Source organism: Phocoena phocoena, chromosome 9, assembly GCF_963924675.1.
Source record: "Phocoena phocoena chromosome 9, mPhoPho1.1, whole genome shotgun sequence".
NCBI lineage: Eukaryota > Metazoa > Chordata > Mammalia > Artiodactyla > Phocoenidae > Phocoena > Phocoena phocoena.
The window spans coordinates 83,295,484-83,322,024 of record NC_089227.1 but is presented as its reverse complement, the minus strand read 5'-3'; the positions used below and the strand labels follow the sequence as shown (position 1 = coordinate 83,322,024).

General features: G+C 42.4%; 2 protein-coding genes across 2 annotated transcripts in view; both read right to left on the bottom strand.

Annotated features, from left to right (window-relative positions):
* Nucleotides 1–317: 317 nt before the first annotated feature.
* SMKR1 (small lysine rich protein 1) lies at nucleotides 318–3,233 on the bottom strand. Its single transcript, XM_065883578.1, has 2 exons — nucleotides 3,150–3,233; nucleotides 318–512 (listed from the first exon to the last, which is right to left on the bottom strand). The coding sequence occupies exons 1-2, from the start codon at nucleotides 3,231–3,233 to the stop codon at nucleotides 318–320; spliced, it is 279 nt and encodes a 92-aa protein (XP_065739650.1).
* Nucleotides 3,234–15,147: 11,914 nt separating this feature from the next.
* The window catches only part of STRIP2 (striatin interacting protein 2), a 42,086-nt gene continuing 30,692 nt past the window's right edge, over nucleotides 15,148–26,541 (bottom strand). The window contains exons 19-21 of the mRNA XM_065883775.1: nucleotides 18,991–19,095; nucleotides 17,899–18,103; nucleotides 15,148–15,398 (exon numbers count right to left, since the gene is read on the bottom strand). Of these exons, the coding sequence (XP_065739847.1) occupies nucleotides 15,148–15,398; nucleotides 17,899–18,103; nucleotides 18,991–19,095 (561 nt within the window). The remainder of the gene's footprint in view (nucleotides 15,399–17,898; nucleotides 18,104–18,990; nucleotides 19,096–26,541) is intronic.

The window sequence follows — 26,541 nt, the reverse complement described above, 5'->3', positions numbered from 1 at the left end:
CTGCCTTTGGAGAGCGAGGTTTAATTCTGACCCAGACTTATAATAATTTTTTAAAGTCCTATCAATTCCATCACCGTGTGGGAATTACTCGGATTTTTTTTCCCCCTCTTCTAAAAAACCAAAGTGGCTCACCATACCCGGGTTTAGCTGAGGAAGTAAAATGCATTTAGCATTAACTACCACTGAAAAGCACACTTAGCTTGCATCTCAAATTGTCTTCAGTAAAGTCTATTTTGCTTGCAACAGTGGTATTATCCTGATTTCTCTTCCCCAAGTTCTGTCCTCTGTAGTAGAGAGAAGCTGGGAAACGGTCTGGCTTAAGTCTTGTTTTTCCCCTTCTTTGACTTGGTAGCGCCTGGCCAGCGGAAGCCACGCAGGTGCAGGCAGCCAGCGACGTTGTGGGCAATGTAGTAGAGGTTCAGCATCGCGGCGGGGCTGAGGATGTCCACTTCCGGTTTCTTCTGCTTTTTCCCACGGGACTGGCTTCGGCCTTTTCTTTTCCCTTTACCTGGCTTTCAAAGACAGGTATATATACGGGGCGAAAATTAGCTTTTATAACATTGACATTATATAATTTTCTACATTTCCTACCGAACTTAAGAAAAAAAATTCCTAAAAGTTAAAAAACTGTGACAACAACAAAAACTTGAAGTGGGAAGAGAAGTCATATGCAGTCTGATTCAACAAATGCCTTTTAAGACCCCCAGTTTAAAAGAGATCCAACCTGATTCAAGCGCCCAGAGACTGGGAGAGCAAGGCGGAGAAACTGAGGTACGACTCAACACCTAGATATTGTGAGCTGTGTCATTCACCGAGAGGGTGAACTATAACGAGGTGACCCAGGGCGAGGAGAGAAGGCGAAGGGACAGAGAGCTCTGAGGGGAATGAGTGTACGGGGAAGGGAAGGCTGGTGCCAAGGTTAATTCTCATGGATCATGGCTCCCCAACTCTCACACACCTCCCCAGAGAAGACACTCTTTTAGCAGAAAAGCAGCGTTCTCCTGTTTCCTTTCTTTCAAAAACAAAACAAAACAAAACAAAACAAAAACTAACCACCCCCTGCTGCCAAGAACACTAAAAAAAAAAAAAACACCCAACCTAATGCAACTAATGTGTGGACCCTGCATTTTGATTAGAACAAACAAGCCATGAAAAGACATTGTTTTAGGCAATTGAGGACATTTGACAATATCGAGTAATTGTTAATTCTATTAGGTCTGACAATGGCATTGGGTCATGGAAGGAAATGTTCCCACATTTCAGAGGTGCACACTAAAATCTGTAGGCATGAAATGAAAGAAGGCCTGAGATTTGCTTTAAAATACTGCACCTTCCTCATCCCCCTCCCCCCCAAATAAAGTATAGATGAAGCAAATGTGGCAAAATGCTTATAATTTCTGAATCTGAGATATGGCTATATAGGGATTCATTTTAGTATTCTATTTTTGTGCATGTTTAGAAATTTTCCTAATAAAAATTAAATTAAAACAGATAATTAGGATCAAATACATATTTTGGCATTTGTTATGCGATAGTCTCTACCTCATTAAACAGTCACGAGGATTAAGTGAGGCACGAACATAAGGCACTTAGCCCGTGTCTGACATGAAGAAAGCACTCAGTGAAGGATGTTGCCATCACCTTTATCACTGTTAATCCTCAGAGCTGTGTTTCAAGGGAGGGAGGTATCATTTCCGTCTTAAAAATGTAAATGCAGAGGCTCTGCAAGGTCCCAGTACAAACCAGCATCCACCAGGCTCAGGCGTTGTGCTCTGGCCACAAGCACACTGCCAAGTTAATGCCCTCCCGGCAAAGGAATGGCTACCATCCTAACCTGGGAATAAACTATCTCCAAAGTTTTGCTAGAGCTGCACAAAGCTGAATGGAATTCTCTATGTCCTATGACCCACCCATACAGAAAATAAATGATGGGAATGCATTATTGAAAAAGTGTCTCTTCTAGGCAAGGGAAAGGAGGAGTGTATAAGTTATCAAGAATGCCTGCAAGGGCTAAATGTTTGTGTAAAATAGATGTCCTGTTCATAGCATCTCACTTAAAAAATGTCCCAAGTTAAACAAAGAGAAACATAGTCAATGTGTTAAAAACACTAAAATACATTTTGTGAAATGAAATGGAGGACACTCCTAGATTCAAAACCCAGAAAGGAAGATGAGATATATCTTGCAACACAGTGGCCCAGCTTCTGTGAGGAAATCCAAATGAAGAGAAACAATATGGAGTCCCATATGATAACTGCATCTCCTGATAAAGCATCACCTTGGGGTGTGGGATGTGCACTGCCATAAGCTCTTAAAGATTTTGAGTTTTGGCTTCCTTTCTGATTTTATACTTTTTTGCATGTCAAACACGCTTGACCTGGAATAACTGCCCCCAATAATGTGTGTGTTTTAATCTCTAAAACGGTTTGAGAACTAAGATCCACACCAAAGTTTGACATTTTTATTCAAAGTTCTCTTCTTTTTGTAGATGATTCTAAAATTCATATGGAAATGCAAAGAACTCTGAAAAAGAACAAATTTGAAGGACTAATACTACCTTATTTCTAGAGTTATAATAAAGCTTCAGGATGCAGACAGTATGGTATTGGTATTAAGATTAATAGAATAAAGAGTCCAGAAATAGATCAACACATACACAAATAATTGATTCAACTGATTTTCAACAGAAGCGCCAAAGCAATTCAGCAGAACAAGGATAATCTTTTCAATAAATGGTGCTGGAACAATGATACCCATTTGCAAAAAAATGAACTTCGATCCATATTTGCACCATATGCAAAAATTAACTCAAATGGCTCATAGACCTAAATATAAAACCCAAAACTATAAAACTTATAGAAGAAAATGTAGAAAAAAACCTTTGTGACCTTGGGTTAGGCAAAGATTTCCTGGGTATGATATCCAAATTGATGTCTGTGAAAGAACAAATTGATAAATTCAACATCAAAATTAAAACTTGTGCTCTTCAAAAGATATAGTTAGAAGAATGGTAGACAAAGCCACAGATTGGGAGAAAATATCTGCAAATCATAAGTCTTGAATGTGGTGATGGCTTAATGAGTGTATGCCTATGCCAAGCTGAAACTGTACATTTTAAATATGCACAATCTATTGTACATCAATTATACCTCAATAAGTCTGTTAGGAAATTTTTGTAAGGGAGTGAAAGTTTTCAGTTTCTGAGCTGGTTGGTTGCTTGAACGCAACTCCATGGCTCTTGACTATTCCTGGGTGCAGAACACAGAGCTCCTGACTTAAAACTCTCCAAACTCCTTAGTGAAGACCATTCCTTCTTTCTAGTTCCCAAACTCGCCAAGCTCTTCCCTGATCCCTCCTCTTCCTGCAGATCTTCACAGAGAGCATAATTTGTTTCTTACCTTTGTGCTAGCCTCTGCTCAAAAACCACCTCTTCAGAAAAACCTTCCAGACATCATGCCTCTATTCTATCTATAATTAGGGTGACCATAGAATTTATTGCCCAAAACAAGGCACTTCAACAAACATTAACTAGCACTGTCCCAGGCAAAGGGGGAGGAGGTACAGATGGCCTCTTAAAAACCCTCCCAGGGCTTCCCTGGTGGCGCAGTGGTTAAGAATCCGCCTGCCAATGCAGGGACACGGGTTCAAGCCCTGGTCTGGGAAGATCCCACATGCCACAAAGCAACCAAGCCCGTGCGCCACAACTACTGAAGCCTGTGCGCCTAGAGCCCGTGCTCTGCAACAAGAGAAGCCACCGCAATGAGAAGCCCGCGCACTGCAACGAAGAGTAGCCCCCGCTCACCGCAACTAGAGAAAGCCCACGCGCAGCAACAAAGACCCAATGCAGCCAAAAATAAATAAATAAAATAAATAAATTTAAAACAAAACAAAAAAACCCTTCCCAGCAGTGTCACTTTCTATCTCCTTACCCTAAGCATTCACTATTTAATAATATTTTTTTGTTTGTGTATTTATTGTATGTTTCCCTAACCAGAGGTTTTGTCTATGAGTTCACTGAACTTTCAGGACCTAGAACAATGTCTGGCATATTGTAGGGATGAATAAAATATGCTGAGTGAATAAAATGCAACTCAGGGAAAGCAAATGTAGATTTCTCCTTCTCTGGATTTTAAGATGCCTCCTACATTCATTTAACAAATTTTTAACAAATACTTCCTGTGCATGAGGTCTCATGTTAGATGGAGAGAAAAGCAGATCTGGGCTCCCGCCCTCAAGAAACTTACAGTCCAGTGAGGGGGAAAATCACAAACACATTTAGTCACTATCTATGCTGTGAAGGAAGCCCAGGGTACATGGCATTATGATGACATGGGATGGGCAGGGAGTGACCCTCGTCTGGGACATGAAGGAAGAAGGATTCCTGAAGAATGGCCTGTGGGCTGAGGGGTAGGGAATTCCCAGGCAGAGCAAACAACCTTTCAAGTCAAAAGGACCAAAAAAAAAAAAAAAAAAGGTCAATGTGACTGGCCTGTAAGCAACAACCATGGGGGCAGTGAGAGGAGTTGAGGCTGGAAAAGTAGGCAGCGTACAGCTGTGGCCTGTAGGCCTTGCAAGCTAAGGTTTGACCTTTATCCAAGGAGCAGTGAGAAGCCATCAGCTTAAATGGCTTTACTTATTAAACCATTCTGCTTCAGCTTCCTGGCCTCTGAAAGAAAATGGCAGTGTCAACCACGTGAAGTAACCAGGGAATAGCTCTCAATTTAAATCAAGAGCTATTTATTTAGTGCTTTTACATGCAACACACTGGAAGAAACACAGGCTTACCAAACACATTTCTATACTACAGTCTAATGGGGGTGAGGATTAAGACTTTCCAAGAAACAGGCAAAGCACAGTAAGTGAGGTGCAGGAGGCTACGGATGCTTAGGAAGCAACAGGGGAGCAGGAGGTACTTCAGAGGTGGGTCTGTCTTTAAGTAGATTGATCATTCGAGGTGGGGAAGGTGCAGAAGACTTCCAGAAGAATGTAGGTCTATGTGGGATGTGGTTTTGTTTTTGTTTTTTAAAGCAGAGAAGATAATATGGTAGATAAAGCTCAAGAGGTTGAGGCCCCCTTACCAAGGGCTCCCAGCGCCAAGCTCAAGCAGAGCAGTGCCTAGTTCAGCAGACAGTGGAAGTCCCTCAGGACCTGGTCACAGCCATTATGGGTTGATCAAACTGGCAGGGAAGGACAGAGGAGATGGACAGCCCCTGAACAGTGATAGGGGGCTACTGCCAGAACCAGGCAGGTGGTAGTAAGGAGCAACAGTGGCAGGCAGGTCACAAGAGACTGGATGAGGACTCGGGAACAGGAATGCTTTCGAGTTTGCGGCCAGGAGAATGAACGTGCCATTGGGAAGTGCAGAGATGGTAGTGGTTAAAAGAGCTGGATTTTGAACACAGTTTGAAAAGGCTCTCTGATGGAGAGATCCAGCAGGAAGTTGGAAATGAAGGTTTGGCGTCAGTGAGGCTTGGTTTAAGATGTAGCTCTGTCAGCCAAAGACTTGGGGTTCAGATGGAAGTAAGGATGTTGCAAGATTTCCTGGGCAGAAACCCAAGAACTCCCTGCACAAAAGGTCTCCTTCCAAAGCCTTTCCTCAAACTGAGGTTGGAAGGAAGAATCACTGTCTACAGCGGGCACTCTGAGTCCCACCAAGGCTTATTTTCTAATTCCGTAATCCACCGAGAGGAATCCTACCTGGGACGCTAGCAGGGGCAGCAGAAGCTAGATGCCTGGCAAGTCGCCGTTGGCACATACTGGCGCCCTGGGCATTTATTTTCTGGGTGTGAAAATTGCTCAACAGAACCAAGGGACTGCAACCAACCAACCAACTCTCTCTCTCTCTCTCTCTCTCACACACACACACACACACACACACAAAGGGCTCAGCCTGATTCTGCGGTTGCCATCCCTTTGGGTGGGCGCAGACCACCTAGCAACCCCCTCTCCCACCTCATCTTGACCCAAAGCGTTCAGATCACTGGACTGGACACCACCACCAACCCGAGGAGATAAAGGCACCAATCTCGTGGCGCGGACAAATCTTAGTAAAGCGTGCCTCCACGAGGCAAACGGTATTAAACTAATTTAACAAGAGCCTGGGAACCTCTTACACTTAAATAAGACGTGTATTACCATGGTAATGCTTTCTCAGTTGAGCAGGTGAGTGTGGCATAGATTCCTAATCCTCAAAGAGACCCCAGTTCTCCGCGTCGTTTGGGGTCGGCGCCCCCTCGCCCATTCCTGCGGCTCACGGGACTGCCACCTCCGCTCTCGCCCCCGAACGGCCGCAGACCCGGGACCTCGCCACGCTTCTCAGGAGCCCGCTCCCGCGGCGCGGCGCGAGGAGGCCGAGGCGCTCAGGGGAGCCCGGCGGGGTGAGGGGGCAGTCAGCCACTGGGCCGCCGCCACTACACGCTGGGACACCCACCGCAACGAGTTGCGGGCTGCGCGTCTCTGACGAGCGCGCCTCGCGGGCTGAGGCGCCGGGCTCACGGGTGCCGGCGGGCGGTGAGCAACACGCCGCGCGGCGCGCGCCGCGGGGGGCGGGGCCGCTCAGTGTTTACCTGTTGCCAGGACACCGGGGCCTGGCGCCCAGCCGTTGGACTGAGCCCGGCCCGCCCAGCCCGCCCACAATCGCCTTTGTGAGAGCGGCCGCCGTCCCCTGCTGGCCGCGCCGCCCTGGCTGGGCCATTTCACCTCGCGCGACTGCGGCTAAGGTTGCGAACGCCCGGAACCCGGGCTCCGCGCGGGGGAGGCTGGCTTTGGGCGACCAAGAAGGGCGCAGGCGAGCTCCCGGCCAAAGCCGGCCGGGCGGGCGATGCTCCGCGTGTACCGTACTGACCTTGGAGTGGGCGGACTCGGCTGTGCGTGAGAGCTAGGTCACTCACTGGCTGACGTTGGAGAAGTTATCGAAGACTCCATGACCGTTTTTGGAAAATGAGATAAAGCCTTTGAGGATTGAAATGAAAATAACATGGGGAAATGTTTGTAAAAGAGCCTGTAATAATACAAACATTACAAAATGTTTTGTTTTTTCTGCGGTACGCGGGCCTCTCACTGTTGTGGCGTCTCCCATTGCGGAGCACAGGCTCCAAACGCGCAGGCTCAGCGGCCATGGCTCACGGGCCCAGCCGCTCCGCCGCATAGTGGGATCTTCCCGGCCCGGGGCACGAACCCGTATCCCCTGCATCGGCAGGCGGACTCGCAACCACTGCGCCACCAGGGAAACCCTACAAAATATTTTTTAAAGGCGCCTGAAAAAAGTTCTCATACCCGTCGTGGGATTACACAAGGATACAGTAGATTCAGTTATGCTTCCAACCTTGAGTTCATCCTGACATCCTCCTCCCCGCAGGAGAATATACAGTTTAGGAGCTGGACCCTCATTCATTTTAATGACTCATTTCTTTTTATTCAAGTTATTAGGCATCTATCATGTGCCTGACACTCAGTTTTGGGCCCTGGGAATTCAGCCCTGAACGCAGAAAAGTTTTTTTTGGGGGGGGATGTCAAATGGGGGACGTGGTAGACATTAAAAATGATAGGTGCAACAGGATGTATTACATTGGGTGTATTAAATTGATACGATGATAGCTGACTACTCTTTTAAACTGGTGAATGGGGAAGGTCTCTCTGAGGTTTAACTGAGAATTGGGTGATAAGGAGGAGTCAGCTATGCCAAGGTCAGGGGACAGGACATTGCAGGCCCAGGGCAGGAGGAGGAGACTGGACCCAGAAGCAGGGGTGGGGTCCTGAAAGGCTCTGCAACCAAGGGTAAGGTGTTTTTTTGTTTTCCTTCTTTTGATTGATGACCTCACTTCCAAAGGGGAGTATTTGTGTACCAGGTTCTCATGCATTTGCTTTCTCTAATCATCAACAAAGCAAACCCAAGTTCCAATGACTTTTAATTTGTCTGGTAGTTTTTTTGAGTACATAGGCCCTTGATATGGCAAATTCTCCTGCCTTCTGCCTGTGCTTTCTCCTCTGCTGGCGCCTTACTCCCTGGGTAGGGGTGGCTCACACTCCCTGTGTACACTTCTTTGGGTCATCACAACTCTCTCAGGTTAACCCCTATCGGGCTCACTCCCAAATCTGTTCTAGTCCTGCTTTTCCTGAGTTCCAGATTGGAGGTCTGAAAAAAAAGACAGAAAGTACAAGAAAGCACGATTTGTCAGTGAACAGGTGAAACATAAAATGAACGGTCTAGTGACAATTGGTACAACTTCAATGGCAGCACCATCTTCCATTGACCAAATGGGTCTTCAGCCTTTGCACTGGAGAAAGCCCTAGCATTGACCTGAAGGGAGGTGAGGAGGGCTGCTGGGGGGTGGGGCTGAAAGGCTGACTTCCTTATAACAAAGAACGCAGGTTACTGTTAGAATCAAAGGAAAATGTCATTGACAACACAAGCATTTTTCTTAAACACCAGTCCACTTAAGAATCTCTTAATGTTTAGCACTTAAGATCCGTTTATTCTACAAGAACCAAACAAATCTTCCTGTATAAATTGGAAGATGATGTTAAATTTAGATAACTATTCAAACTCACATTGGAAAAGTACTAGTTAATTTTATGAGTACACATCCTTATGTCTTCTTTATAAATAGTAACATTAACTGTGCTGTTCTTTAAAAAAAAAATTACCAGAATTAAAGTGCACATTCTTAGAATATTCAAACTTAGAATATTCTATCACTATCTTTCTTAGAAGTTACATTTAAAAATTCCTATTTATTCCTCTCTACTCTGGTGGTCGCTCTTCCTCCCTCCCTTCCTCCTTCCCTTCCTTCTCGTTTTCTTTTTATCTCATTAAGTTCAACAGTATAGCACTGTTCACTTCACCCAGTATAGCCCTCATTTTGAAGAGGAGGTTACAGAAAAAATAAAATGTTCTTTGTAGATAATCTCTGGTCAGTTACTAGGGTCCCAGCAGTGAGAACCTTGGGGTACAGTAAGACCAGGCGGGGCAGACTCAGGAAACTATCTAGAGCAGGGGTTGGCAAACTCAGTAAATATTTTAGGCTTTTCAGTTCTCATGTCCTCTTTTTTCCAACTACTCAACTCTGCTGATGTAGAATGAAAGCATTTATAGACAACATGTAAACAAATGAGTGTGGCTGTATTGCAATAAAACTATTATGGAAACTAAAATTTGAATTTCATAGAATTTTCATGTGTCATAAAGTATTTTTTGTCTATGGATTTTTCCCCTCAACCATTTAGGAATGTGATAAAAAACCATTCTTAGCTCACAGGCTGTATAAAAATGTTGGTGGGCCAGTTTTGGACCATGGGCTATAGTTTGCTGATCCCTGAGCTAGAGAATTTAAATGCTATTTATTATTCTTGCTGGGGGATTCTTTAAGAGGGAGGGGAATGAGGTGGAAATAACCAGCAATTTTTGAACACTCATGTTTAACAAGCATTATTCTAAGCACTATTATATTGACACATTTAATCCTTACAACTCTAGAAAGTAGGTAGTATTATTATCCCCATTTATGGATGGGGAATCTGAGACATAGAGAGATGAAATAACTAGGCAGTTATCACACAGCTAATGGAGGCAGAGCCTGGGTATAATAACTCACCAAGTTGGGTCCAGCACTGTCAATCTGAGCCCTTATGCTGCACGGCCTTTCTGGGTAAAACATCTCACATCTTCCAGCAAAGACATATTTTCACAGGCATCCACATGGAGAATCTTTGTCCTGACAGCTCCATTAAGCATTTGAACAAAAAGTTACAGAATGTTCAAAGTAATGTTTCCATTTGGAGGCAAGGGGACAGATGGCGCTATCTTATTTAGTAAGAAAGTCACAGTCACCAAAGGTGTTTGAGCAGAGGTGGGATGACTTTTGTACTCTTGCAGTTCCTTTGAAAGACTTTTTCTTTTCTATAAAAGTAAAAATTTTAAATTCTTCCTTTTTGAAATTTAAATCTGGCTAATTACTGAAGGAGCAAATAGGCTGAACATCTCCCCATAGACCACTCAGGCCCAATCTCATTCCATTTACAGGATCTGGGGGTGTCTGAATGGCCAGAAAAACTGCTTGTAGGAAATTACATTTCAGATTGCTTTGGCCTATTGCTATGAGAACTGAGTGAATCTCCCTTCACCTCATCCACCACCACAACATACACACATGCAGACGCACACACACACACATCCTATTCTTCCCATCTATACCCTTTCGTATAACATTTCTTCCTAGCTAGAAAATGTCTGAAAGCAGTGTTAGGGAAGAATTATCTGATTTAATTATTTGATATATTAAATTTATAGTCATAGAAGAGAACATTGGTATAGAAAAATAGATCTCCAGGATAAATGATAAGAGCAAGAATAGAACAGTACATTGTGCTTCTAATTGTAAAAAAAAAAAAAAGTCGATGAGGAGGAGATGGGTATTATCATGGGGATTTTCTGAAAGAATAAAAAATAGAAAAAAACATTGGCAGTGATTACTTCTGGGGAATGAGACAATAGATCTGGGTTGGGAGATTACATTTTTCTTTGTGTACTTTGAAAATCATTTGAATTTTTTGCATGTATCTTAACAAAAATACCAATACATAAATGTATTCTTCCGTTTTACACATGTTCCCTCATGTCATATCCTCTACCCAAGCCTAAAACTCTTTCTTTACTTGAATCTCCTTTGACTACATCAATAGCTGCAAGTATTTTCTAGATAAAAATAACTTCCCTGGGTCTTGCCTTAAACCTCTAATACTGATAAGAGTAAATGAATCAATATTGCTATTTGTTAGTGTCTGATGAGTTTTAGTGGGTTGAATGGTGGCCCTCCAAAAGGTATGTCCATGTCCTCATCCCTGAAACCTGTGAATATGGTAAAAGATAAAGGTATTTAGATTGCTTCCCTGTTGGCGCAGTGGTTGGGAATCTGCCTGCCAATGCAGGGGACACAGGTTCGAGCCCTCGTCCGGGAAGATCCCACATGCCGTGGAGCAACTGAGCTCACGTGCCACAGCCGCTGAGCCTGCACTCTGGAGCCCACGAGCCACAACTACTGAGCCCACGCACCACAACTACTGAAGCCCACGGTCCTAGAGCCCATGCTCTGCAACGGGAGAGGCCACAGCAGTGAGAAGCCCTTGCATCGCCATGAAGAGTAGCCCCCACTCACCGCAACTAGAGAAAGCCCGCACGCAACAAAGACCCTATGCAGCCAAAAAAAAAAAATTAATTAAAAAAAAAGTTAAGGATATTTAGGTGGTTACAGAGCTCATCAATTATAGCATCCAATGAGATCAAAGTCGTGAGTTTGATTGTTGTATGAACAAGTGTCATTTTTGTTCCAAAAGCACAGGTGAACTTTTTTTTTGGGGGGGGCGGTGCTGCACAGCTTGTGGTATCTTAGTTCCCCAACCAGGGATTGAACCCAGGCCCTGGCAGTGAAAGCACCGAGTCCTAACCACTGAATAGCCAGGGAATTTCCCCACAGGTGCATTCTTAATCTCAGCTAGTTTTATTGTAAATATGGGTCATCTCAAGAAGGACTAGAGGAATGAATTCTAACTTACCACTACTTGGGGGAAAAACAGAAACCATCAAAACACTTGTCTTTATATAACAATGATTAATAATTGTTAGGTGGAAGAGCTGGGGATCTATGGGCAAGAAAGGTCAAGAAAGCCACACTGCAAGTATCAGCATAAAGCACTGAAATGAGTGTTTTCAAACATTCACTGGAAAGCTGTTGATATTCTCAAGAAGAATCTCTAGGGAAGAATCTCTAGGGAGTTCCCTGGTGGCATAATGGTTACGGTTCCAGGCTTTCACTGCCCTGGCCTGGTTCAGTCCCTGATGGGGGAACTGAGATCCTGCAAGCTGTGCAGTGTGGCCATAAAAAAAAAAAAAAAAAAAAAAGGAATCTCTCAGATAGTCCCACCACCAATCTCAAGAGCTCCCTGGGAAGCTGCTGACTCACTGTCTACCCATATGCAACTTGCCTCCCTATAGGTAGTATGCTTCTCTGGACCAATGTTAGGCTCACCTACGTGAACTGCTTTTTGCCAGTGGACTATGAGCAATTTAACTTGTGCCACATCCAAGCAGGAGCTTTATTTATTTATTTATTATTCTGTGAGTAGTGTTTGTTCAGTTGGAATTTCTTCTTTTTAAAAAAAATATTTATTTATTGGCTGCATCAGATCTTAGTTGCGGTGCACGGGCTCCAGAGTGTGTGGGCTCTGTAGTTGCAGCACGCTGGCTTAGTTGCCCCGCAGATTGTGGGATCTTAGTTCCCCAACCAGGGATCGAACCCAAGTCCCCTGCATTACAAGATGGATTCTTAACCACTGGACCACCAGGGAAGTCCCCAAGCAGGAGCTTTAAATGTGTTTTCGTGGTACGGTTTGGTCTTTTGCTCCTGCCCTTCACTATGAAAACAGTATGTCCCAGGTAAGGGCTATTCCATCAGCCTAGTGCCAGAATGAGACAACATACGGAGCAGAGCTAATCTAGCCAAGTCAATTGAGTTGAGTAGAGCTGCAGCTGCTTGCCAGAACCAAGAACAAGAGAAAAAGGTTTGTCATAAGCCACTGAGATTTTGCAGTTGTTTATATCAGCCTAGCCCCAGGGAATACTAATGCAAGATTTTATATATTCATCTAATTATACCCTTCCTTTCTAGATCTAATGTCTTGATTCTCTTGTGTTGAAGAAGTTAAAGACCAAATTTCTAACTCCAGTACAATTCTTTTTATTAAAGTACTTCAGTAGAGAAACAGTGTTATCAACAATCAGCACAAACTTTACTGAAATATTCACAAATAAAAATTTTCTACTTTATAAATCACTCAGATAATGTTCTTCTGTGTTGTAACAGTAATCACCATTGGAGGTTGGTTACTCTGATTTATTCCTAACCACACACATGTATTCTCAAATTGGGAGATTCAGATCAGTTACTGTAACATATGGGGCTGGCTATCAGTACCTGAATGCTAGTCCCAGAAAGTCAGTAGAAAAATGATGTAATTTGAAACTAATCATTTATCTTTGGTGCCTCAGTTTTTCCATCTGCACTGAGAATTTCCCTTAGAGAAGATTTATTTAAAAATATGAAATGTTAAAGTTTAGCATACATCTATGCCTTGGAAAGAATTCACATGCATTTTTTTTTTTTTTTTTTTTGTGGCACACGGGCCTCTCACTGTTGTGGCCTCTTCTGTTGCGGAGCACAGGCTCCGGACGCGCAGGCTCAGCGGCCATGGCTCACGGGCCCAGCCGCTCTGCGGCACGTGGGATCTTCCAGGACCGGGGCACGAACCTGTGTCCCCTGCATCGGCAGGCGGACTCTCAACCACTGCTCCACCAGGGAAGCCCACGTGCATATTTTTAAGGGGATAACTTATCTGCTCTTGATTAAATTAAATACTATATACTATTTATTCAAAATAAATAGACTGATAATTGTTCTTTCCTTGAAAGTTGTCTTTTCACTTAAATCACATTAAAATCATAGGTTAATAGGGTTCAATAGTGTTCAATAATGATATACTCAGTAAATTACTTTAATTGCAATGAGGACTGCTATCCTACTCAGACAAAATTTACAGACTATTTTCAGTTTCATCCATTACATACTTACATTCTTCATGACCTCACCATAAAAACAGAAATCCTGCTACCCGTAAAGCACAAAGGGGTGAAATTCAAGCTATAATCAGAATTTTGGTATAGTTCCTTTGGAAATCATTAGCAATCTATCCTGACTTCAAAAGAGACTGTGGTTGACAAAGGATGGAGTAAATAAGCTGATTTTGACTAGACATCCTGGCACAATTAAAGTGGCCTGGTGCTATCATAAAAAACATTCAGTAGTGTCCATGTTGCAGGGTGGGGGCATTTAAAGTAAAAAAGCTTGAAAGTATAGATGCCATCATTCTGAGGACGGAAGAGAAATAAGATGATCCTGATTGAATCAGAAACTTTTCTAAAAACCATGTTTCGGTTGGGAAGACTGTGATTCTGCTGTAAAAGGGAGAAGTTTAAAGAGGTTGGTACATCAATCCTTACATTTTCAAAGAAATGTGTAATACTTCTAGGTAGAAACAGTATTGCTAAATACCCACATGACACTTTGAAACTGCTAGCAGTAAAAAGGGAAAAAAAATCATTAATCAACATAGGAGACAAAGAAAAATGGTAACCTGTGATGCTCTCACTGTTCTATTCAATTAAAAAAATAAATCGATCACAAGCACAAATGGACATGCCATCTCAATAAATAAAACCTCCTGTAGATAACTTGTCATTTAAAAATGAATTGGATGAAAAGAATAATTTTCTGCAATGTACTCAAGTCATTTTAAGACTGAAATAGTTTCAGAAAAACATGAAACATCCTTAGAGGAGGCCTGACTGTTTTGTATTGGTTGTGGCAGAGCACTCCATGCCCTATACAGAGTACACAAGGAAATACTTTTCACACTGAACATAGATCTCTTAATAAAGAAAAAACACTACACAATATACCTTTCTATAACATGCAGTATTTCGGTAATAGTAAATCATCATCCTTCACAAAGAAGATGCAGTTGCTCTAAAAATCATCTCAGAGCTAATGATTTTAGAAAGAGGTGAGTGTCAGAATTTTAAATTAAAATACAGACTTAATTTCAAAGTTGGGTTTGCCAAACCTCTGGTAATCCAGGGTGAGCAAGAAGGAAATGTTCTCCCTATTTTATGACCTGCACTTCCCATTACCTATGATGAATGCCATGAGTCAAATGCCATAGTAAACTTATTCTCACTTTTGGGGCCAGCAAAGGCTAGCCTGGTTCTAGGCAAGACGAAAGCAGGGAGCAGTCCCACAAAAGAGCCTGTCCAGGACTGATCCAGCAGGAGATTTCAAGGGCAACTGGGCACCCAAATGACCCCAGGGCAATTAGATCAATTTTTTTTATCACTCAGGCTCCCTGCCTTGTATTATCTCCAGGCCTAACTGCTCCCATAATAGTCCTGAACTACACTGGATGTCCTAAGCCTGGGTCACTGCTACCCTGGACAAGCACTCCTAGAGCTGGAAACAAAGGCTGAGTGGGCAGGGTAGGCAGAGCACCATTTATTGGAGCCAACCCCCATCTATCAGATGCCTGTTGACAAGAGCTCAGTCAGTGATTCTGGAGCAGCTCCTCCCAACAGATGGGCTGTGAAAAAACCTCTCTCTCCAGCCAGAGCTCATATGAGTAGTGGAAATCCTCAGGCAGATCCAACCTCTGCCCCAGCACACTCTGCAGGCAGTTATCCACAGGTGAAAACTCAGAGTCCTGGGGTCTGTCATACCGGCGGCTGTTAAAAGCCTCAATGTTGGCCCTCAAGGTGCATTCTTCTGCTTGGAAGTCCCACGGCCTGGCATCGATGTCTGTGTTGGGAAGATTAGAAAGAAAAAGATGTATACACCTCAGGACACTGCTCCTATTACCACAGAGCATGGTCTATGGGATACCAACAATGCAACTGCTCAGAATTTCCTTTTTTGTAAAAAGCAATGTACAAAGTTAAGTATATAACACGCTGCTAGTCAGGTTTAAAAAATATACACATGCCCACATACATATGCTTATATATGCAGAGACTATCTTTGGAAGAGTCTAGAAACTGGTTAACAGTGATTACCACTGAGGAAATGAGGGCCCTGAGGGAGGTAGACTTCTTTTTATTGTATTTCATTTCCATTATTTCACTTTCTTGCTAGTTATATGTATTACATTTTCCAAAACAGCAACTCAGTTCCCTTTATTGAACTTTCCTTAGGAATAGGAGTTTCCCACTTGAACAAAATCACAGTTTTCAAGGAATGGTAAGAGGCAGGAAGGGGCACAACAAGGAGAACCAGAATGAACCAGTTACTGAAGACTTTCCTGACTCCATGGAACCTCCTCCAGCACACGAAAAATCTATATGCAGCTTATGTTAAGATTATGAGGTGGGGCTTCCCTGGTGGTGCAGTGGTTAAGAATCCGCCTGCCAGTTCAGGGGACATGGGGTTGAGCCCTGGCCTGGGAAGATCCCACATGCAGAGCAACTAAGCTCGTGCACCACAACTACTGAGCCCACGTGCCACAACTACTGAGCCCACGCGCCTAGAGCCCATGCTCTGCAACAAGAGAAGCCACCGCAATGAGAAGCCCACACACCGCGACGAGGAGGAGCCCCCGCTAGCCGCAACTAGAGCAAGCCCGCGCACAGCAACAAAGACCCAACGCAGCCAAAAAAAAAAAAAAAAAGAAGCAAGCAGACAAATTCAGAAGGTGGATATTCTGCAGAACAACTGGCCTAGTTCTTCAATTATGTCAGTGTTATGGGCGGGGGAAAAGAACCCTGCTAGATTCAAAACAAATAAAAGGATATAACAATCAGATGAAATTTGCGGTCCTGGGTTGGATTATGACTTGGAAAAGAATAGCTTTAAAGAATATTTTGGGGCAACTGGGAAATTCTGAACATGGACTTGATTATTAGATAAAATGAAAATGTACTGATATAGAAAGGTAGAAATAATGTTAACTAAAAAGAGAAGATTATACACAACACTGTAAAGCAACTATACTCCAATTAAAATTAATAAAAAAAAGAGAAGATTACAAAATAGCATACACAATTTGCTTTCACTTAAAATGTAGGGCTTCCCTGGTGGCGCAGTGGTTAAGAATCTGCCTGCCAATGCAGGGGACACAGGTTCGAGCCCTGGTCTGGGAAGATCCAACATGCCGTGGAGCAACTAAGCCCGTGTGCCACAACTACTGAGCCTGTGCTCTAGAGCCTGTGAACCACAACTACTGAGCCCACATGCCACAACTACTGAAGCCCACGCGCCTATAGCCCGTGCTCCACAACAAGAGAAGCCACCACAATGAGAAGCCCACACACCACAACGAAGAGTAGCCCCCGTTTGCCACAACTAGAGAAAGCCCATGCGCAGCATGAAGACCCAATGCAACCAAAAATAATAATAATAATAAATAAATAAAATGTATGTGTATATGTAGAGGAAAAAATCTGTATAAACATACAATAAGATTTTGGTGGCAATCTTTGGACGGTTCAAATATGGCATAAATATGGTAATATTGTAAAGTGTTTGCTTCCTTGTATTTTCTAACTGCTTTGTAATAATAAAAGGTTATTTTATTCTTAAAAATCTCTCAGAGAGACTGTCATACACAGTGAAATAAGTCAGAAAGAGAAAAACAAATACCGTATGCTAACACATATATATGGAATCTAAAAAAAGAAAATAAATGGTTCTGAAGAACCTAGGGGCAGGACAGGAATAAATACACAGATGTAGAGAATGGACATGGGGAGGGGGAAGGGTAAGCTGGGACGAAGTGAGAGAGTGGCATGGACATATACACACTACCAAATGTAAAACAGTTAGCGGTAAGCAACTGCATAGCACAGGGAGATCAGCTCTGTGCTTTGTGTCCACCTAGAGGGGTGGGATAGGGAGGGTGGGAGGGAGACGCAAGAGGGAGGGGATATGGGGATGTATACATATAGCTGATTCACTTTGTTATACAGCAGAAACGAACACACCATTGTAAAGCAATTATACTCCAATAAATATGTTAAAAAAAAATCTCAGAGAAACCTGCCACTTAAAGGAATGTTTTGAAAAGGGGTAATTATCCCTCAATTGACTTGTTCTATAAAATGGATTTTCTTAGTTCACATGGGACAGGGTACGTGCTGGAATTTGAGGCAGCGCCTTAACGTTTGTTATAACAGCACCTGACTATAATCATATATTTTCTCATCTAAAATATGTAACAATTCATACCAAAAGAGTAGAGATGCTTGTTTAGTTTTGTTTCAATCCTGGGCAACTCCCAGAGGTCAAAAGCTCTGAGAATACTCACCATTCCCATAAGCCCAGTCATCATTCATGCGGTGGCGTACTTTCTGATAAATGGCTGACATGGTTTTCATGTTGCTTTTCCTCCACTGGCGCCCGAGGTACTTGGTCTGTATTTTTAGCAGTTTCAGCACATAAAGTTGCAGCATGGCCTGTTTGACCTTGAGGGCCCGCTTTAAGATTGGAGCAGATTTAAACACTACCAGCATCTGCCCATTTAAAGAGGGATAAGAATGAAGAAAGATAAGCATCTAAAGTTTCTTTGGAATTTCCAACTCACAGAAAAATTAAGCCAAACCTGGCTAACCTCAGACTACCCTGGGGAGCTTTGGAAAATCTATGGTCCAAGCTCCACTTAGACTTAGTCTTTAAGAACAGAGGAAGCACTCCATTTATATTTCACAATTCAAAATTTCTAATATTCAAAGTGCAAAAAAATTTTGTCAGCCACACATCCCCTTTCCACTGTTACCAGTTTTCTGTGTATCCTCTGGAGATAATTCTATGTATGTGTATGTTACTTTTATTAACAAAAATGATAGCAACTACATACCCTTTCACCTTGTTCCATACCTTGATTTGTTTTGAATTTTATTTATTTTTATTTTTTATATTTTTTTATACAGCAGGTCCTTGATTTTTATTTAACCATATATTTGAAAATTATTCCACAGCAGTACAGAACCATCGCATTCTTTATAATGATTGTATTAATATTCTATTATAAGGATGTACATAAATAATTTAACCAGTTGGTATTAATGAGCATTTATGTTTTTTCCAATCTTTCATGATTACAAAAACTGCTGCAGTGAATAATCTTAGACTTGTATCATTTGAGATGCGTGACTATAATCCAAAATACAATGCTAACTTCCCTACCAGAGCTGCCCTGAGGGAGGGTCCATATTCAGCTCCCTGGAAAGAAATGGACCGGTAAATAATTATCATAGAATAAGTAACCAGAATTAGGAGGTGCTAAGTCTTATGGAGCGTTCAGTGTCTATCTATAAAGCTCACAAAGCGAGAAGTCCATATTTACTAAAGATAAAAAAAACCCAATTATGCGGACACCATGATCTGAAGCTCCACTCACCATGGTTCTGGAATGCTTCCATTTGGTCAGTTTATTAAGCAGCCTCAGAAGGTTGATGCAGGAAAAGAGGTTCCTCCAGCAGAACTGGTTGTTGTCTCCAGCTTCCTGTAATAAGGCATGCTCATCATTATCTCCACACCTATAAGGCATTCCTTCCCACAGAAGTATGGAAGTCACTGTTGGTTTAGGTGAGGCCTTCCATATGAAATGCTACCTCCTTTCCATCCCGCTCTTCACATAGTGAGGCGTCAAGGCATGCAATATTCTTCAACTGAAAACACACAGCTGCCAATCCTGGAAGACTCTGTACCTAGAGCAAGTACTGGCTAGAAAGATGGTACATGAACATAGAAACTTCATTTAAGCAAGCTTTCTTGTGTAGCTTTCTGCTTTAACGTCAGAAAAGAGATGATAGAATTTTGCCCCCATATACTCTGCACTTTTAAGTAAGCTATGTTTATAATTGCTAAGAGTTATTCTGGTAGATTTCAAACTATTGGGTTGGCCAAAAAGTTCGTCCGGGTTTTGTAAGTTACAGAAAAACCCGAACGAACTTTTTGGCCAATCCTATATATTGTATGGATCTGATATTCATTACAATTAATTCTTAAAAAAATCAACCTCCACCCTCCTTTATCAAACCATATTGCAGTAAACTGCTTCATTCTCTAGCATGGAAGGAAAAACGGCAGATGGCTTATTGGAACCAGGTGTTTCTCTTGAATGTTTCTTGATAGCTTGTGAGCACCCAACCAGAGATAACAGATGGATGTCAGATCAGAAACAGGTAACTACTCATAGAAACATCTTTCAGGGACAAAAATAAGAGTCTGGGCTTTGGGGCTTGTACCTATATACTGGTGTCAGAAGCTATATAAATCAATTAACACACTTGGGGGTCAAACTAACATCTTGGAAATTTCTCACGTCTACAATGTGAGAGAATGTAGAAGTGGGAGATGTGTAGAAGTGAACTGCTTTCTGGTGAGTGGAAGATTACCCCCTCCTCTCCCAAATTAACTTGAAGCAAGCAAGGCAGACATACATCAACTGTGGAATGAACAGCCAAGACTTTTGAGAATATTAGGCTCTCCTAAGAAAGAAATAAGACTGAGGATCAAAAAGGTGCAGGGAAACTTTTCAGAAATATTGTTTAGAAATAATGTTCTCCTGCGAATTCCCTGGTGGCCCAGCACTTAGGACTCAGCACTTTCACTGCAGGGGCCCAGGTTCGATCGCTGGTCAGGGAACTAAGATTTCACAAGCCGCACGGCACGGCCAAAAATAATAATAATAATGTTCTTCTTCCTCTAGTAAATGTTCAATATTGTGTTTAGAACTAGTCCCAGGAAAGCTGTTTTTTCTTTTTTCTTTTTTTTTGTGGTACGCGGGCCTCTCACTGCTGCGGCCTCTCCCGTTGCAGAGCACAGGCTCCGGACACGCAGGCCCAGCAGCCAAGGCCCACAGGCCCAGCCACTCCACGGCATGCGGGACCCTCCCGGACCGGGGCACAAACCCGCGTCCCCTGCATCGGCAGGCAGACCCTCAACCACTGCGCCACCAGGGAAGCCCGCTATCTGTTTTGTTCTAAGAGAGACTTCCATGGGAGCCTCCACTCTAGTGCAAAACAGATCAGGTTTTATAGATGTTACATTTTGTGTGGCTAACAGAGGAGACAGACTCCTAAATGCTTATGTTTTAAAAAGAAGCAGGGGAAACAAAAACATAAGAGAGAAGTAATTATATTTCAGCTGTGAGCTTTCTTCATCCTGACTTCTAATACAGTAGCTGCATAAAAAGACTTGCATTCCTTGTGGGATATGGGAGTAGTGGCATGGTCTTGGAGAAGCGGCACTGGAGTAGGCACCAGGACACACGGGTTATGGCTTCAGCCCTGGCTGTATCACCTTAGGCAAGTAATTTCCCTGTTTCCTGTAAGAGGCTGAACTAAGATAACCTTTAAGATCCTTTTATCTCTGACCATTCAATAATTCTGTAGCTTACTTTCTCCAGTTGGCTTAAAAGTTAAAGTTTTGAGGGAGAGAATGCTGATTGTGGCTGCCTTTTTCTCAGAGCTGAGTCTCAAGTCCCCTCCTGAAGGTAGTCTCACCTGCCCAGGGCCCTTCCCTCTGATAATGCTTCCCTGATGTCTATAACTAGCCCCACTTCTTGCATCACCAGATGCTGCCTGGAGTGGGCACTGAAAGCACACATGCTGGTCAGCGGCTCTCCCTGGAGAGCTGAGTCCAGGCTTGTTGTCTTCTTTGCTGGAGCCCTGCTCAAACCTTCTCCCTTCTTCCAGCCCAACAAATAATCTTTTTCCCAGAAAAAGGTCCATGGGTGCCCTTTCAGAATTGCCTGTCTTGAGAGTTTTTTCTTTTTATGTTCATTTAAAGCAGGTTTGGGCTTCCCTGGTGGCGCAGTGGTTAAGAATCTGCCTGCCAGTGCAGGGGATATGGGTTTGAGCCCTGGTCCGGGAAGATCCCACATGCCGCGGAGCAGCTAAGCCAGTGCGCCACAGATACCGAGCCTGTGCTCTAGAGCCCGCGTTCCAAAACTACTGAAGCCCGTGCACCTAGAGCCCGTGCTCCACAATAAGAGAAGCCACCACAATGAGAAGCCCGCACATCACAATGAAGAGTAGCGCCTGCTCACAGCAACTAAAGAAAGCCCGTGTGCAGCAACGAAGACCCAAAGCAACCAAAACCAAATAAATACATTTATAAAACTAACTAACTAAATAAAGCAGGTTACCTTCTTCCTTCCTCTTTTTTTTTCAGGACTCAGCATATTAAATAAGATGCAAACTTCTTCATGGGGATATATTTTGTGAACAGCAGCACTTGGCTGTATTCTCTTGTTCCTGGTACTTAGCAGTACCCAAAGCAAGACCTTTACTCACTTTCACCCAGCTAAAATTAAAAAAGAATTGCCCATGTTCCACTCTCACAAATAAATATTTGTTTGCATATACATTTGGTCTGAAGGTTCAGTTTAGCAACCACATCCTACCCTTTCAGAGCATTTCTAAGGCCCTACAAGGGTTCTACTCTCAAAGATCCATCCATAGCTCAGCTGAGTGAGCCAAGCCAAATAAAAACCCACGCTCTGGACTTCCCTGGTGGTCCAGTAGTAAAGAATCCGCCTTCCAATGCAGGGGACGCGGGTTCGATCTCTGGTTGGGGAACTAAGACCCCAGATGCTGCAGGGCAACTAAGCCCGCGCACCACAACTACTGAGCTCTGGCGCCTCAATTAGAGAGCCTGCGTGCCGCAAACTACAGAGCCCATGTGCTCTGGAGCCTGCGTGCCACAACTAGAGAACAGAAAACCCACACGCCACAACTAGAGAGAAGCCCGTGCTCCGCAACGAAGAACCCACGCGCCACAACGAAGGATTCCGCATGCCTCAACGAAGATCCCGCGTGCCGCAGCTAATACCCGACACAGCCAGATAAATAAATAAAGTTAAAATGTTAAAGAAAAAGAAAATATATTTAAAAAACAGGCTTAAGACAATTAAGTGGATAATTAATTCAGATGACTGTGGAAAGGAAGAACAGAGTGTTTCTTCCTTTTGTACTGAGGAAATCAGATTGGTTAGAATCTGAGCACTGGAAGAGACTTAGCTGTTCTAGTCCAATGCTGTTATCCATAGAAGCAAAACCTGAGGTCCAGAAAGAGGAAGGTGGTCTGGCCAAGGTCACATGGTAAGTGCCCCAACCAGGGCTTGAACATAGATTTCCAGTATTTACTGAATTCTAACACTTTGTCTTTATTTACTGTTCATCTTCTGATTAAGTTACTGCTAGGTTAAGGACCCAGATCTAGGTATCAAAAGAGTTATGATTCTCAAAAGTGATGTGAGGAGGTATGGAGGAAGGAGAAAAGAAAATTTCAAAGTCATTTGGGGAGCTTTAGCAAACTACTTGTGCCCTGGGACAGACCTGGGCATGTGACTTTAAAAAATCACCCCATTACAGAAAGGGTGACAACTAGGAAAATCGATAAAATGCAAAAAAAACCATTTATCCATGGTTTTCCCTCTGTATAAATAAATACCTCATGGAAAATGGATATATACCTTATGATATGTTCACATTTTGTCTAGGATAGAGAAACAATAATGCTAATGGTGATATTGGTTTTAAATAGTGATGGTGAATGTCAAAACAAAGACTTTTATTTAAGGAGGTCACAAATCACTGGTTAAATAATGCCTAAAAGGAATGCTAGAGACCTTAATACCTGAACATAAAGAAAACAAAAATAAAAACAATAACAAAAATCTTCTGGAACATCTGTAAATATCTGGATTAGGAAGTTATAAAAACTAATAAAGATAGATGAAAGGATCAGGTATATAAATTTAAGTGATATGAACATATTTTTATAGGTATTTCTGAATATAAATCATACCCAAATTTGAAGAATTTTGCAATGAACTACCTTTTAAGAATTAACTTAATAATTTCACTCGCCTAGATCTGAAAGGAAATGACAAATATTTCTTTGCAAATGGCTAGGTCATGCAAATTCTTACCCTCTGCTTTGGACAACACTTCACCACTCCACCTGCTTCCATATCAGTAGAGGGTAAGACTGGGCAAGATACTAAGAAACTTTTAGGTCTGATACTCAATGACTCCAAAATACAATGTATATTTAGTTAGAAATTATAAATGCATTGTTGTAATAACATGATATATGTTATAAATTACATATAAAGTAAAAAAGGATATTAATACATACAAAAGATCTAATATATCCCACCCCTAAAGCATCATGTTGCACACCCTATTTTTCATACCATTGCTCTAAACAACCACCCAGATGCTGAGCATCCTACAGTACTTGAGGCCATACCCACTGCCTTCTCTAGCAACCTCCTTCTAAAGACCATACCTAACTTCCACACAATCATACATTCACCATCCTTCTCTTATGTTTGGAATTTAATTTTAATTTTTTCCTAGTTTAGTGGATTGAATTTGAATACAGACTTTTGGAGATCTAGAAATTGTAAGGCTTCCTGCACCAGGTAGGTGAGGAAACTCTTCAGTACATGAGTAAAGATGGCCTATTGTAGAGCTAGATATTTTGACAAGATGAGAAGACCGTAGAAATTAATGTTCCATTAACTTTGCCTTTATTTCATGTCCATTGTATGTGTAGTTGGAATTCCAAATGAAGTTGAACTCAGTTCAAATACAGAAAACTGAGAAAATATGAATCAAGACTACCTTAGCCAAGTAATTCCACTTCTAGGAATCTATCTTAAGGAAATAATCAGAGATGAGGTCAAAGATTCATGCGTAAGGATGTTCATTTTGGATTTATACAAAGAACACTGAAATAAATGCCCAACAATAGTAGAAAACAATCATTTTTTTAAAATTAGTGTAATATTATATGTAGCTATTAAAAATCATGTTCTAGAATGTTTAATAAAATCATATTGTGAACATTTAAATTTTACTATGTGAATTGAAACATATGTAAAGTCCTTATTTTATTAAATAATATGTGTGTGTATATATGAGTGAATATATAAATATATATGGTTAACTGTAGCAAAATATTAACAGTGGTTTATTTTCTTTCCCGTATGTTTCTGTATTTCTCCAATTTTCTGCAATAGTATATATCAATTTTAAAGTCAGAAAAAAAAATTGAAATGTTACTTAAAGAAACTCCTATACATTTAAAATGCCAGTACATTTTCTGTGCTTACAATTAATTCACTGAGCCTGAAAAAGACATAAATCTTACTCATATAAACACTACTCCTTTCTGAGTGCAGAAGCCATCAGTTTAGATAAACAAACCACTATACTGAGGATCTATGTGGAGTAAACTTGCTAGTTAAGTCCATGACTGAGCTCAGGGAAATACTTCTAAGTTCAAGTAAAAAATTAAACAATCTGTGGTTACCAAATGAAACCACCAGGCGCCACTGTTGCTTCACAGAAAGGACAGGAATCACTAGCATGAATCTGTTTTTCATTAAGAATAGATACATGCTTTTTTTTTTAAAAAAAAAAAATTCATTTATTTATTTATTTTTGGCTGTGCTGGGTCTTCTTTTCTGTGCGTGGGCTTTCTCTAGTTGCGGCGAGCGGGGGCCACTCTTCATCGCGGTGCGCGGGCCTCTCACTGTCGTGGCCTCTCTTGTTGCGGAGCACAAGCTCCAGACGTGCAGGCTCAGTAGTTGTGGCTCACGGGCCCAGCCGCTCCACAGCATGTGGGATCTTCCGGGACCGGGGCACGAACCTGTGTCCCCTGCATTGGCAGGCAGACTCTCAACCACTGCGCCACCAGGGAAGCCCAAAAATAGCTACATGCTTTTACCTACTCTTAGATAACAATAAAGTCTTCTCAGAGGCATAACAAGTATTTCAATAATTTTCTGTTCATATCCCAAAAAGTTAATCAGAAGAGATAAGAAAGTTTAGTTCCCATCAATTCCTACTTATGGGATTGAGAAAAGAGAACACATTGTATCAAGAAATTGATTCAGGTCATAAAAGCTGACTTTATGTTTGTTTGTTTTTGCGGTATGCGGGCCTCTCACTGTTGTGGCTTCTCCCGTTGCGGAGCACAGGCTCCGGACGTGCAGGCTCAGCAGCCATGGCTCACGGGCCCAGCCGCTCCGCGGCATGTGGGATCTTCCCCGACCAGGGCACTAACCCGTGTCCCCTGCATCGGCAGGCGGACTCTCTACCACTGTGCCACCAGGGAAGCCCGACTTTATGTTTTGAAGTACCCTACTAACAGTAGAGCTTTAATGCTATCCCTGTGCCACTGTTTCTGTGAGAAAGTGCATTCCTCATTCCAACTCTGAATGACAGGGCTGCATGTCTCCACCCTGGCTCTGCTACTTTCAACTATAAAGTTTTGGCAGCTATTTAACTTCTCCATCTATAAAACACTAATACCAACCTCATACAGTTGTTTTAAAGATTGAGAAACATCATAAACAGGGTTAGACAACTTATTACCTCTCTCTGCAGAGGTAGGAAGCTCCCAGCTTCCTTGGCTGCTGAGACCACATCTAAGTAAGAGAGGGAATCTCTGCCCCGGTGCTTAAAAAGGTGCTAGACTTAGTGTCTCAGGACATGGGTTCTTCTCTAATTCAGGGTCTGTCATGAGGAGTGGACCTGACGAGTCACTTCATCCACTGTGCCCTCAGGTTTCTCATCTTTGAGATAGGGGGTTTGGCCAAACGGCTCTCAGGTCCCCTCCAGCCAAGAATCCTATGGTTCTGTAAAACTTGTGCCACAGAAGGTACCATTCTACTTTTGCACAATAAACTTCTCTGATGTGACATCCTGCAGGTATTAAAGTTGGGGGACAAGGGGTTGGGGCACACACAGGTGCCATCATCTGATCATTTATTAAGGTCCTTCCGTGTACTGAACATGGTGCTCGACTCTGAGGATATAAAATGAAGATGATACTACCTCTTCCTTTACGGAGTTTTCAGTCAAATGGAGAAACAGATACATATAAACAATTACAGTGCAACAGGGTGAAGGTATGGGCTGAGGTA